General features: G+C 46.9%; 1 protein-coding gene across 3 annotated transcripts in view; it reads right to left on the bottom strand.

The window, feature by feature from the left end:
* Window positions 1-13,049, bottom strand: part of MED12L (mediator complex subunit 12L) — a 371,061-nt gene extending 358,012 nt beyond the window's left edge. For all 3 annotated transcript variants that reach the window (XM_077160783.1, XM_077160781.1, XM_077160782.1), the window contains exons 1-2: window positions 12,814-13,049; window positions 11,735-11,962 (exon numbers count right to left, since the gene is read on the bottom strand). In XM_077160783.1, coding sequence (XP_077016898.1) covers window positions 11,735-11,833 — 99 coding nt within the window. In that variant the 5' untranslated portion in view covers window positions 11,834-11,962; window positions 12,814-13,049. The remainder of the gene's footprint in view (window positions 1-11,734; window positions 11,963-12,813) is intronic.
* Window positions 13,050-13,438: the final 389 nt, after the last annotated feature.

Here is a 13,438-nt window from a genome sequence, read left to right as displayed (position 1 = left end):
GATTAATTAATTAAAAATTTAAACAAAAAAAAAGTAACACCAGGCTCAACAGAAATCAATAAGGAGGAAATGCAAACGTATCTAGCACAATTGAGGTCACTGGGCTTTTTTCTTCTCATCTCCAAACATATCAGCTAATTTCCATCCCTCCCCTGTATGCAAGCTCAGCTGGATCCCATTCAATCCAAAATAGTCCCAGAATATCCCCAAAGCTCTACATAACCCAGAAGGATTATAGAGAAGAGGGAGATATGCCAATTGCAAACAATATTCTAGACCCAGAATTTGGATCAAACACATCAGAACCAGTAGCCACATGGGCCACTTTTTAAATGTGCAGGCTCCTGGATGCCTGCCTGGCAGATCCACTCTCCCTTCTTCTGAATTAGACTCTGCAGATGAGGCCATGAATCTCCTTTTTAACAAGCTCCTCTGATGTCTGGCCATACTCTTTGGGGGTTGAATAGTTAGACTTAACAGGGCTGCTTGACTTGTGAATTGGACCGTGTCCCGACAAAGACATGTTCAAGTCTTAACCTAGGTCCCACAAGTGTGAACTCATTTGCAAATGGGATCTTCGAAGAGCCTATTAAGATAGGGAGGGCCACAGTGGCTCAGTGGCAGAGTTCTCGCCTGCCATGCCAGAGATCTGGGTTCGATTCCTTGTACCTGTCCATGCAAGAAAAAAAAAAAAAAGATAAGATGAGGTCAAACTGAATCAAGGCGGGCCTTGACCCAATATGACTAAAATTATTATCAACAGAGGAAATTTGTACATGGTCATGGAAGCCAGAGGAGAAGACAGAAAGAAACAGACTGCCATGTGGTAGAGACTGCCAGAAGCCACCACCAGAACACTGCAGCCTTGGGAGAAAGCATGGCCTGCCAAGACTTTGATTTTAGACATATAGCCTCCTAAACTATGAGACAAATTCCTGTTAAGCCAAAAAAAAAAAAAACAGTAGACATAAAATAAAATTACAAGAGAATTGTAAAACCATAAAGCAATACCACTCTTCACTAATTTTTTTGTTGTTGGGGATAATTTTTTTTCATAAAACAATTAACATGAAATCATTTGATTAATCTTAAATGAATACGTATTTCCAAGATTTCTCAGTAACTTTTAACATTGAGAGAGATAAACCACATAAGTAAAATTTCTTTAGGATACTCAGTAACATTTAAGACTGTACAGGGGGTACTGAAACCAAAAGGCTAAAAACATTCATATATTCTGGTATCCATCCCTTTCTCTTAACTCACACATCCACTTGGTTGATTCTGCCACCCAAATACTTCCTTTTAAATTCTTTCCTCCTCTTTCTTCCCAAGCTCCATCCACACACACCCATGGTGGACTGAAATAATACACCCCCCCCCAAAGATATCCACATCAAATCCCCGAGCCCTGTGAATGCTTCACGGGAAAATAGGTCTCTAGATGTAACTAAGGTAGCAATCTGGAGAGGACTCCCTTGTGGATTATCGGGGAGGGCTCTAAATCCAATGGCAAGTGTCCTCATAAGGAGAAGGCAATGTGCAGACTGGAGGAAAGTGGCCACAAGCCTAAGATGACCAAGAAACATCAAAAAAAACACCAGAGCAGGAAGAGGCAAGAAAGGATTCTACCCCCAGATTCTCCAGAGAACGCTCTGGAGCCCCAGAGTTATAGGAGGATAAGTGTCTATTGTTTTAGGCCATTCCATTTGTAAGAATCGGTTACAGCAGCCCTCTTCACAGGCCTGGAATGTCAATGACCTTCTAGGTGGTGGTCAGTCTTTCTGCCTCAGTGTGACCCTCAGAGATGCCGATCCCTCCCACTGCCATCCCTGGACATCTGAAATCCCTTTCCCTTAGGTAAAACTCTTGATGGTTCCTCCTCATCTCCATCGTAAGTGTTAACACAGCATACAAGCACCCCCCCCACATTAAGTCCCACTTTCTTTACCACTCCAACCCCATCCCTGCCCTGCAAACTCCACACCAGGCCTCAGGCCCACTCAACCGCCCACAGGGCAGGGCTTGCCCCACATTCTTTCTCATCTGTGGCCCTTCACACATGCTGTTCCCCTCCCTAGAATTAATTTCTCTCCACACCCTCAGTCCCATCCATTTCTATACCTCCTCTAAGTCCCAGACTCAAAATTCTCCTGCTCTATTAGATTCTGTCAAAAAAAAAAAAAAAAAAAAAAAAAAGGTCAATCCCTCTAGTTTCCACAGCACTTTGTACATTCCTCTAGAAGAATATCTGAAACATTGTATTACAAGTTTCTGGGACTCTCTCTAGATCAGGGTTTCTCAAGTTCAGAGCTATTAACATTTGGCTGTGGATGATTCCTTGCTGTGGCTACTCTATGCACTGGACAATGTTAGCAGCATTCCCTGGCCTCGACCCACTAGATGTGAGTGGTAGCACAGCACCACTCCTGGCTGTGACAACCAAAATTGTCTTCCCTTGGCCAATGCCCCCAGGGACATGGGGAGAATCACCCCTGGCTGAGAAACACTGCTGTAGATTTGGTGGCTTTAGAGCCCCAGGACCATACTTAATACTCCTACCAGGTGTTCATTCTTACACCCATTCAAAGAAGTTTTGTATGTGAGATATGGGCCAGGCCCTGTGGTCAGACATCAGAGGGAATAAAATCCCGAGCCTGCCTCATGAAGCCACAGCTGGCAGAGGGCCTGCAAGGTGCCCGATACTTGAATGACTGAATGACAGAGTTGGTTTGGCATGCATACATATAATAATGTTGCTCTCCAAACATGGGAAATAAAACCCAGAGGCTAAACTTTTCTCCCCATCCCCACAGCTACAGCTAACCAAGGAGGTCCCATTTATATAGAATGCCACGTAAGTGTTACTCCCTAGAGTTAGGCAGCTTCTGTGTTTGCCTCCTGCAAGTCAGTAACCGAGAAATCAGGACGCATCTCACCCAAGAACGAGATAGGAACCGTCCCCAGGACACGTGACCCACAAATGCCACCGCCAGGGCTGTCCCTAGAGGCCAGATATAGGGCTGAGAACCTTCCACCAAAAAAGCACAAGGAGGGAACACGAGCTTCTGGAGTATTCTTCTCCCTACCCGGAAGACACCAGACAAGATTCTAGCAAGCTCTGAGAGAATCAAGCGGTGAGCTAAATAGTCCCCAGCTCTCACAGAGACTCTTGATGCCCGAAAATGCAGAATAATTCTCATTGCCAGGGCAACATGGGAGTGTTTACCAGAAGGGGAGGCTGTTTACGGAGGGGTGGCCAAGTGAAGCTGCAAGAACAGATCAGGGGACACGAGCCCTTGACCCAGATCAGCCCCGACAAGTCACTTTAACCCCCTGGGACTCAATTTCCCTTTGTATTGAATGAGAAGGCTGGAACAACCCATCTCTAAGCTCTCTTCTAGTGCTTAAAGTGCATGATTTTCCCTCCAAAATGGCATAAACCTACCAAACTCCCTCTCCAAGCAAAACCAGTCACAGTGCTCCCTCCCTCCCAAAAAAACCTCTTTCCACCAAAAAATGGAACAAAAAAAAGGGGCACACTGTTCAGTTTCCCCTCAGCTTCAAAGAGACACCTGTCAGAATGTACCGCCTAATGGACAAGATGGGGTTCTGCCTCTTGCCTTCTAATCCTCATTAAGCTAGAGAGCAGAAGAGTTCTGGGAATACGTAGCCTCTCAGGGCTGTGGGCAAGGCAGGCTCTTGCTGTGACTATCTGTGGGCGCAAAACTAAAAACAGAAACTACTATGACAAGTTTAGAATGCTTTCGGCTATACGGAATTGAAAACTGATTCAATGTTGGCTTAAATCATTTGGACATCTATTGTTTGCTTAACAAGAAGCTCCCAGAAAGGTGCTCCCATGTGCAGTTCCGCAGTTTAACGTTTTTATAAAGCCACTCAAGCGACTCCATTTGTGTTTGGCTCTTCACCCACAGGCTTGTTGCCTCATGGTCCCAAGAGCCCAGCTCCAACTATTGTGCCCTCTTATTCTTCCATCAATAGGAAACTAAGGATCAATCAAGGATACAATCTTGTAACTAAGGATACCATCAAGTCATAGAGCGTCCTCTCCTCTTGTGCTTTGATCAGAGGGGAAAAAATGCTTCGCCCAGAGTCCTGTAGATTTCCATTAAATCTCCTTGGCCAGAACTAAGTCATATGCTTTCTCTAAGTTGCAAGGGAGACCAAGAGAGAGAGGATCTGGCTCTTTTATTATTTTTTTCTTAAGTCAGAAGCAGGAAATGGAAAAGGGGGATAAGAACGATGGTGAAGCGGCCAACAAAGTGTCTGTCACACAAAACTATGCTCAGTGGTGTGCTGGTAAGTGTTTATCAAGTTTCCCAACAATAAAAAACATTAAAGAGGCCCTTATTTGTGATATTTAGTGATTTACTTAGTGTAAATATGCCCACCATAGCTGATTTCAGGCTACCAACAGGATGTCAACCAGCTTACAAATTCCTGAAACTTTAACAATAAGCAGTATAAATCTGCTCCTGCACACTACTGAATTTATACCTTACATTTAGTAGAAATTTAATTTTATAACACTTCTTTCACAGTTAATATCCTCTAGATGATTAGGAATTATTCTCCCTAGTTTATAGGTGAGAAAAATAACCAACCCACCCCAATCACAAAGTGCTAGTGGCAGGGCTGGAACGCTCACATAATGGTCCTAATCCCAAATCCACCACCCTTTTGGCAGCATCACAGGTGCATAAGTGCCTGTATTAATACTCCACCTAACCTCTGCCTAATGCACCAGCTAAAGAGGCACTAGCTTGGTTTAGGACTAACAACCAAGATCCATCCTACGTGCCCAAACAAAATTATCTAGTAATTATTCTTTAAGTCTTTTCCTCCAATAACAAAAGGAGGTTGCATTTATTCTTATAGCTTGGAATATAGATTAGTACAAAGAGGAAACTAAAAATCACTCCTCATCCCCCTCCGCAGAGATAATTGTTTGTGTGACAGTCCTTCCAGATTATAAAAACATATAGTGTTCACCAATGGGAATCATGCGACTTTGTAACTTAATGACTTTTTTAATTATGTAAACTTTCCAAGATAGATTAACAGAGACAATAGTATAATGAACCCCCATGTCATCATCGCCCAGCTTCAGAAATTATCTAAACACAATCTAAAGTCCACTTGTTTCTCTTTTTCCCTTGCAGAGAGGAATCTGTAGGAGGCAGAAGCCTCCCCTTTACATTTCCCTTGTATGTCTTCCCTCTGCCTGGCTTTCCCCACTCAGACCCTGAGATCAGCTTTTCTCCAGGCTAAATCGACCAGCTTCTTCCATCACTTATACTTGAGGTTCTACCTTAAACATGCTCACTCCTCTTGTAGATTTCCTCCAACTTCTCTAATTCCTACTTAACCTATCAAGATGCCTCAAAATTACAAGTCAGGCACTAATTAACAGAGGAGCACTTCAGAAGAAATATTCCACAATCCTTAGTCCAGCCTTCTAGCTCTCCTTTGCACACAAGTGCACACATGTACACACACCCACAGGCAGCACTGCCCGATTCAACTAAAGTCCTCAGTCTCATTCATTCACCCATTCTCACTTCCCTAGAGCTCATCCAAGGCCATTTGCCTCCCAGGCCTCACTTCATGGTGCTGCAACTTCCTAAACGATTAGGTTTTATCTCCTTGGGTGCAGACCTGAGTGAAATAGCTGACAGGCTAAAGGGCAGAGGCTACACCCAAAATTAACAGCTTCACATGAGTCCCCCCAAAAAAGCCCACAATCAAATATAAAACCCCGCAGTCCAAAACAAGTTCAAAGAATGGCCTCATCAGACAAACCAAGACCTGTGCCCCTGCCTGACCCACGTCCATGGAGATAGGAGCTGTGGCTATTTCAAGACCAAGGCATGGAGCGCTATTCTGCTATAAACCTCACACAGAAGACAAGTCTGTGTCAAGAACCATGGTTATTGGAACTTCAGGGGGGAAAAATGCTGAACTCCTTGCATTAGCACTACTTATCTTAACCTGTAGCAAAGACCCAGCTATCATGTGATGCTTACTCAATAATTAAACTAATAAGATGCTTTGATTATTATAAAAACACAGTCATTGTTTGGATAGAAGGGAAGAGGGGGGAAAAAAAAGATCTTCTATCTATAGCTTCCCTCCACCCCAACTAAGCACAAAAGAACCAGAGATTTCTGAAACTTCTGGGGGTACGATTTCCGATTCCAAAGCATATTCATTTTTGAAATAATATATTTGTACAGTTCTAATATTTCAAATAGTGGGGGGCAGATAAGAGTTCAGGGAAGTCTAGTTCACAACATTCTCCAACATAAGGCCTCAAACTAAAGGAATGGTTTTCAAACTTGTTCAGAATTACCTGGGAATCATCCTAGCTCTAAGCTGGAATGCTTACCTGGTCATTAAGGCAGTAGAGAAACCCCAAGTCTTTCGTGATTTCCAAAATACTGAGGAGCAACATATGCTAACATGGACATGAAGTACAATAGGGAAGTGATATTCATCTCTCCTTTTTGGTTGTCTTTCAGATTCTAAAAGTTTGGGGTCACTCCAAGCTTCTCGGCCTCTTCAGGCCGTGAATCCAACATTTTCCTGGTTCTGTACCTTTAACCCGACCGGTATTTTCTCTTTCTCATTTTGGGGACTATTAAGAGTTCCAGTGACAGACTATGGATGACAGACCAGGCTTTGAGGTCCCCATCTGATGCATGGACCCCAGGCAGAACCTGGTGGATAGACCTAAAGCTTTCTATGAGAGGTTTCTTTTCTGAGATTTAGCAGCTCAAAGAAATCTTCACCTGTTCTGTCTTAGGGTTTCAGTTCTGAAGTGATCTAGACAGGTCTGGTAAAGATGTTTTTGTGGAGGTTGGATTTTTTTTTCTTTTTCTTTCTTTTAGAAAGTATAATGCAAAAGGGTCACTTTTAAGGGCATTTTTTAAAATGTGAAATAAAGCCATTATCTGGCTTTTTGAACACCTAAAAAAAAGGCAAACCCCTGAGCCTTCTCCCGAGAAATTGTGACTTATCTACCAGGTCTGCAGTGAAGGTGGGATATAACTTCTGCATTTTTAATGAGCATCTTTCAAGATTTTGCTGCAGGTGTTGGCAGTCCTGAAGACAGACTACCACTGGAGCTCCTCCTCTCTGGCCATAAAGTTTGGGTAGCAGCATTTCTGTGAGCAGTAGAAAGAGAAAGGATCTCTGACCCAGCATCTCCTCCACTCACTCATCCCTAAGAGACACCTCACTCATGAGTTAAAGAGACACCTCACTCATAGAGCCACCCCTCCCTGGACTCTGGGTTCAGGGGCAGGTGTGGCAGGGCTCTGGGCTGGCCAATTAACCTCAGGGGGGAATTTTCTGGAATCGAATGTCCCCTGAGCCACCTCTCACTTTGGGTCCCAGGGCAATTGGTCAGCGTGTGTTCTCTTCCCAGGCAATGTTGTCAACATCTTTCCTCTGGTGGCTTATAAAGAAACACATTTCCACCTCCTCCCTCCCCGCCTCCCCAGCAGGCATTCATGTATGTGTTTTAGAGTTTTAAATGCTAACAAGAACACTAACAGGAGTTACCAAAATAAGCAAGAGGACAGTTAACTGTTATAAACACAACTGTCAGTTAAGAATTTTTTTCGGCGTTTTACTACTTTCTTCAAGAAATCTTTACAGAGTACCCACTCTAATACCAGGCACAAGGCAGTTCAGAGCTGTGAACCCCAAGGGCAAGCCCCTGGGCTCAACCAGTTTATAGTTTACATTCTCATGTGGAAAACCATGGAGAAGAGAGTAAGTGTCCTAGTGATTGAATTGCAGACCCTTGCAAGCTCTACCAAGCTTAGGGACACAGGGTAATGAACTACCAAGGATGAGGGAAGAGCGGTGACAAGGAAAGCACCTCTGCAGGGAGTGTCCACGCTAAGAACCAAATGATGGGAACCATGGCTGTGACAGGGATCCTATCTGCCATAGATTTTCCCCAACTGCCTCAAGTCATCAGAGCTCCTATTTTTTATTCACTCATCCCACTTTTATTCATACATTCCAACAAATACTTGTGCCCTCAGCATTCCAGGAACTAGGTGCACTAGGTACCACGTATTTCAGCAATGTCTAAAACAGACCTCATCCCTGCCTGCATCAAGCTGGCCCATTAATGGAAGAGCCAGCACCTTGCAAGTAAATTTATAATTATAAATTATACACATAAAGCAAAAGGGTCTCTCTGAGGGGGTCACTGGGCCAAGAACTGACAGATGAAGAAGAGCCAGGCCTGGCAGTAACTTGTAACAGCAAATATTTGGATATTGAATCCATGCTTATTATTTATTATTATATAGTGTTTTATATGCATTATCCATGTAATCTTCCAACCCCCTGTGGGGTAGGTAATATTATCATCCCTACTTTATAAGGAAGGAAGTTGAGGCATGAGGAGAATAAGAATAATAAGGAGAATAATCATCCTAGCTCTGCAAAGCCAGGATTATTAACGCATATACCCGCTAAGCATGTGCTAATGTGAGAACAGTAGGGTGGACTGTTGGGGATGGGTGGGTTTGGAAGCAGGTGTCCGAACAGTCAGAGAGCATGTGCCCACAGGGAGAGAAATGTCAGTGCAAAGTAGAAAGGAAAACATGAGTAATGATGATGGTGGGGAGCAGCAGATGAATTGAAAATATATTTTGGAATTGGATCAGACAAGATTTGCTGCTAGATGTATCGTGCGGTATAAGTAAGAGAGAGTCAAGGGTGACTCCCAATTTTGATTCCCTGTTTTTGAGGGCTTAAGGATGGTCTCTGTTTCCAAGAGAGCAAAGTATTATACATAATGTATAATAAAGTCCCACAACGACTCAATGAATGGAATCAACAGACTAAGCAGGTTAAAGATTCCAATTTTCCCCACGCCATCTACCAGGACCCTCACTCAAGGGTTCCACACCCCATCCCCTTGGAACTATTTTCTAGAACATTATTATCAGTGGTAAATAACAACAATAAAATTACACCTACTGAGACAAGAATAGCTTCTACCAGGAGAAGAGTTTTTCTCACACAAATGTAATGCATCTAGAACCATTTTTTTCTTAAGAGCATAATTATGCTAGTTTACAAATGAGGATAAACTCCAAAAAGCTAAGCAACTTGTTCAAGGCCACACAACTGCTAAAAGGATGAACCAGAATCCAGATCCCAAGTTGGGAGCCCATACTTACCCCATATATTCAGCATTGCCCACAATGAGGATATACCTCTGTGAAGGAAGACAATCATGGTTTTAGATGGCACACAGACAAACTTTTTAAAGCGGTAATAGTCATGTGCTCATTTTAATATGCATAATCATATAAAATGTTTGCGTATATATGTATGTAATATCAAATTAGTAAATGAAATGAAATATATGGTATACACGATTTGATGTAAATTATATATTTTATACCCATACATACATTTAGCATCAAATTCATGATTTCATGTATATTACTGCCTAGGAAACAAAAGGGTTTTTTTTTTTTAAAGTTAATTTAAAGAAAATACAATAAAAGTTCAGGTGGTATAGAAAGAAGATGGAAATCTTCAGAAAGGGACATAAATAACTGCGGCTTGGGAAACACTGTGCTCACTAAACTAGCACCAAGAACAGCCAAGCACCTGTTCCATACTGTACCCAAATTAGGCTCCAGCCACATATAACTCTGACTCTATTCTAGAGAGATAAAGCATTAGCCGCCTTGGGGGAAAGGGAGCAACATCAGATCAACATAATTTAGCATACATCATCCTCAAATCGGTATTGGCTTTTGACATAAATACTGGTTTGATTGCCCACCTCTTCTACGTATTCACCACACACCTTAAGTCATTCACGTTTTCCTGAGCCAGTCTGTTTCCCTTTGTCAAAAATAGGAAGTTACAGAAAATAGGCTCTAAGGTTATTTCCGGATTTAAAGTGCTATTAGGGTGCACAGGTAGTTCAGGGGTTAGAATGCCTGCCTTACATGCAGAAGACCCTATTAAATGCTTAAGACCCTGAAATTCAAAATTATTATTTCAAGAATCGCAGCGGTCCCAATCCTGACTTGAGTGTGGCCCAAAATAATGAAATGCCAAAGAGGCCCACTTGGCATCGCAAGCCACCATCTCATAACTGGGGAGGTGTCACCAGTTATGACAACTGTGGAAAGATGTAGCAAGATATCAATTATGAGACGCTAGAGATCAGCCAACAAATGCTTCTGTCCCCACCAAACCTTTAAGGATTTGCTAACAACAATTCTTAAGTTATTACCCTTTGGTAAATGAGCACTCTTTGGAACTTTTCTCTACTCTTGGTCCTCAGCAATCCACATTATTCTGGTGCAGGGATGCATGGACAGAACTGAGTGGGGAAGAAAGCTGCAGAACTTCAAACTCACCTGTCCTCACGATGAGCCTCTCCTGGGAAACACCTGGGAAACCTCCCCAGCTTCAATCTGCACTACTCTACTGATGCTCAAACATATTTAATGTGTGAAACCTCTAAAAAGAGTTGTCCCTCCTTATTTTTCAGACATATTATTAATAAAACAGCTTAACCAGAACAAGCATTCTTCCTCTAATATCAAAATATACACATTTATCAAAGGGAAGTCTTAAGGACCCCTCCTCACCTTATTTGCAAGACCCTTTCCATTACATGGTGGCCCTGTAAACTTTTAATAGAGAAATTTAGATCTCCAAAAAGATAAGTTCTGAAATGTGGTCAGCTCCTGTTTAGATGAAGAGGGCAGAGAATACGTGGGCTGCAGCTGACAAATTCTGTAGTACAGCTGGGGAGCAGGTGATCTTAAAAAAAAAAAAAAAAGGCAAGTCCCTGGGCAAATCGTGTAGCCAAGGGTGATCATTATAACTGGAGAGTTGTTACATAAGTACTTGTTAACTCTTGACAAACACATACATGACTACAAAATGCCATGGTTACCCTCGCCACTGAAGCTAGTGGTACCTGGTGCAAGTGTCAAGGTTTCTCCAATTAATTTCATTCAAAGGAATAAGCAATCCTGGACTTATTCCCTTCCAAGGTAATCTCCCTCCTTTCACATACATAAAACAGCCTCAGCAATTAATCCAATCGCCTCTGGAGACGAAAATCAGTGTTTCTCCTAAATATTGATTTTTAAAGGGGAGAGGGGGTGCAAAAGTATATTCAGAAAGCTAAATTATTTATCACCCCGACAAGAACGACTTCCATTCCAAACTGGAAAATCTGAGACGAGAAAAGATGCTCCCGACCATCACCTCCCCCTCTCCACTTCTCGGCTCAACTGGCGCAAAACGCAAGACCTCGGCGTCGGATGCACTGCATTCCAACATTTTTCAAAAAGTTTACGAGGATTTACCGAAGCGGCTGGGGGGGAATAAAGCAGGCAGGAGCGGGGGAGAGCGAGTAGGAGGGTTTCAGCAATGAAAAACCCCGTGAAGCACCCAGCGGCGCGGTGCAAGGCCCGATAACCGGGAAGCGACCCGACACCGGGAAAGCGAGCGCCCCAGTGGAGCGCAGGGACTGACTGCCGCTGGGTCTCCGCCGCGGGGGACCCAGGCCGGCCCCCGCCTCCAGCCCCCCCTCCACGACCCCTCCCCCGTAGCGCCGACGATGCCCGCTGGGCCAACTTGGCCCCGGGTCAGCGCTGCAGAGCGCGGCCCCGGGTGCCGGGGAGGCCGACAACGTCCTCACCTCCTTCTGCTTGGGGTCCTGGGGATAGACGTCGGGCGGCCCAAGCCGGGGGCGCTTCAGCGGTCTCTGCTCATAGCTGAGAAGCCCGAAGGCGGCCATGATCTCTCATGTTAACCGGCGAAATGAATGAGAGTTGGAGCTGGAGCAGCCGCCTCTGAGCACCAGGGAGCAGCACTTTGCAGACAGACTCCCTCTCTCCCCCTCCTTGCTCGTTCACTCGCTGTGGCGCTGCAGGCAGGAATAAAGCAGGTTGGATGCTGCCGCTGCCCGACACGCAGACATGCACTGATGGGGGCAGGCTTCGGCGGGCACCTGGCTGCGCTCGGGCCCCGGGACGCGGCGCTCCGGCGGAGGCGGCGGAGGTACCAGGAGGTCTGCCTGGGTCCTCCGCGGCGCCCGCCTCCCGCCCCCGCCCCGTCCCTAGGGGGAGGAGCAGCTGATGGGAACGTGTGACTTTTTTCACCAATGGACCCAAACCCACGCCAGCTGGGCCCTGGGTGGGGGTGGGGGAGGGGCGCGGGGAGGAAAAAAAAACTTTTCTTGGCGACTAAGCGGGTGGCTCAAGTGCTCGCCCAAGGCAAAGGGGCCCGTCTCCCCAGGGAGGGGACGGCGGAGCGGCCCGCCCCCATCCCTCTTTCGCCTCAAGGACCCTTCCCCCGCCGCCGCGCGCCCTGCAGACCCCGCCACCTGGGCGCGGACCCGGCCGGTGCGGAGGGAGGGAGGCCTAGAGGGGTTGGAGGAGGGCTGCGGGCAGCTGAGGAGCGGCCGGTGCCTCCTAGACTCCCGCTGGGCTCCGGTGGCGCATCCGCGACTCGGGTCCCTTCCGCGGCTCCGGGCAGGCGCCGAGACGCGCTGCTGGTGGTCGCGGCGGCAGCGGCGGCTGGAGCCGGCCGTGCTCTCTGTGGCGCGGGGCCGACTTAACCCTTTGTTGACCCTCCAGAGGCGGGTTGGGGGCGGGTCGAGAGGGGCGGCAGCGAGCGCAGATCGGGGCTGACAGACTGCGGGCGTCTCGGGCTCCTCCAGCCCGCCGCCCTCCCCCCCGGCCGCAGCTCCTCCACCCCCACCCCCCAACAGTTTACCTGTTGGTCACTGGCTAGCGGGCAGGGGCCGGCGGCGGCGGGGGCACTCTGGCGGCCGCAGCCTCCATGATTCGGGTTAGGATTAGGGAACTCGATTTTATTTTATTTGTAAGGTATCAAGTCTAGTCCAGGCGAGCTCCGGGGACGCCACGAAGTTTGCCACTGTCTGGGGGCGGCGGACGACGCCGGCTCGCAGCCGCCGGCGTTCTCGCCCCCACAGCCCGGGAGCGCGAGCTTCCTAGTTGGCGGACGGCAGCGCGGCGGCCGCACTGAGCATGCCCAGCTCGGCTGCCGGACCGCGGAGGAGTTGGCTGCCAGCGCTGGGAGCGCGCTCCGATCCGCCTCTCCGGGTTTTCGCAGCCGCAGAGCGCGCAGCCTGCGGGCCCAAGCGCCGGGGATGGCCCTGGGGTGAAGCCGGGCAAGGGAGGGGGCGTCCCCAGCACCGCACTCCGGGCCGCAAGCTGCGCTCTCCGCCTCGACCTCTCCAGAGGTCGCTGTCCCCTTGGCCCCGGCTGGAAACCTCACCTGCGCCGGGCGCGTAGAGGGAGGGGCAGCGGATAGTCTAGGAGAGATCTCGATCGTCCCACCCACCCGCACTCCCCGCTTGTTTGGGGCGTGGGCGCCA

Source organism: Tamandua tetradactyla, chromosome 5 (assembly GCF_023851605.1).
Source record: "Tamandua tetradactyla isolate mTamTet1 chromosome 5, mTamTet1.pri, whole genome shotgun sequence".
NCBI classification, from domain to species: domain Eukaryota; kingdom Metazoa; phylum Chordata; class Mammalia; order Pilosa; family Myrmecophagidae; genus Tamandua; species Tamandua tetradactyla.
This window is presented reverse-complemented; position numbering and strand designations above follow the sequence as displayed.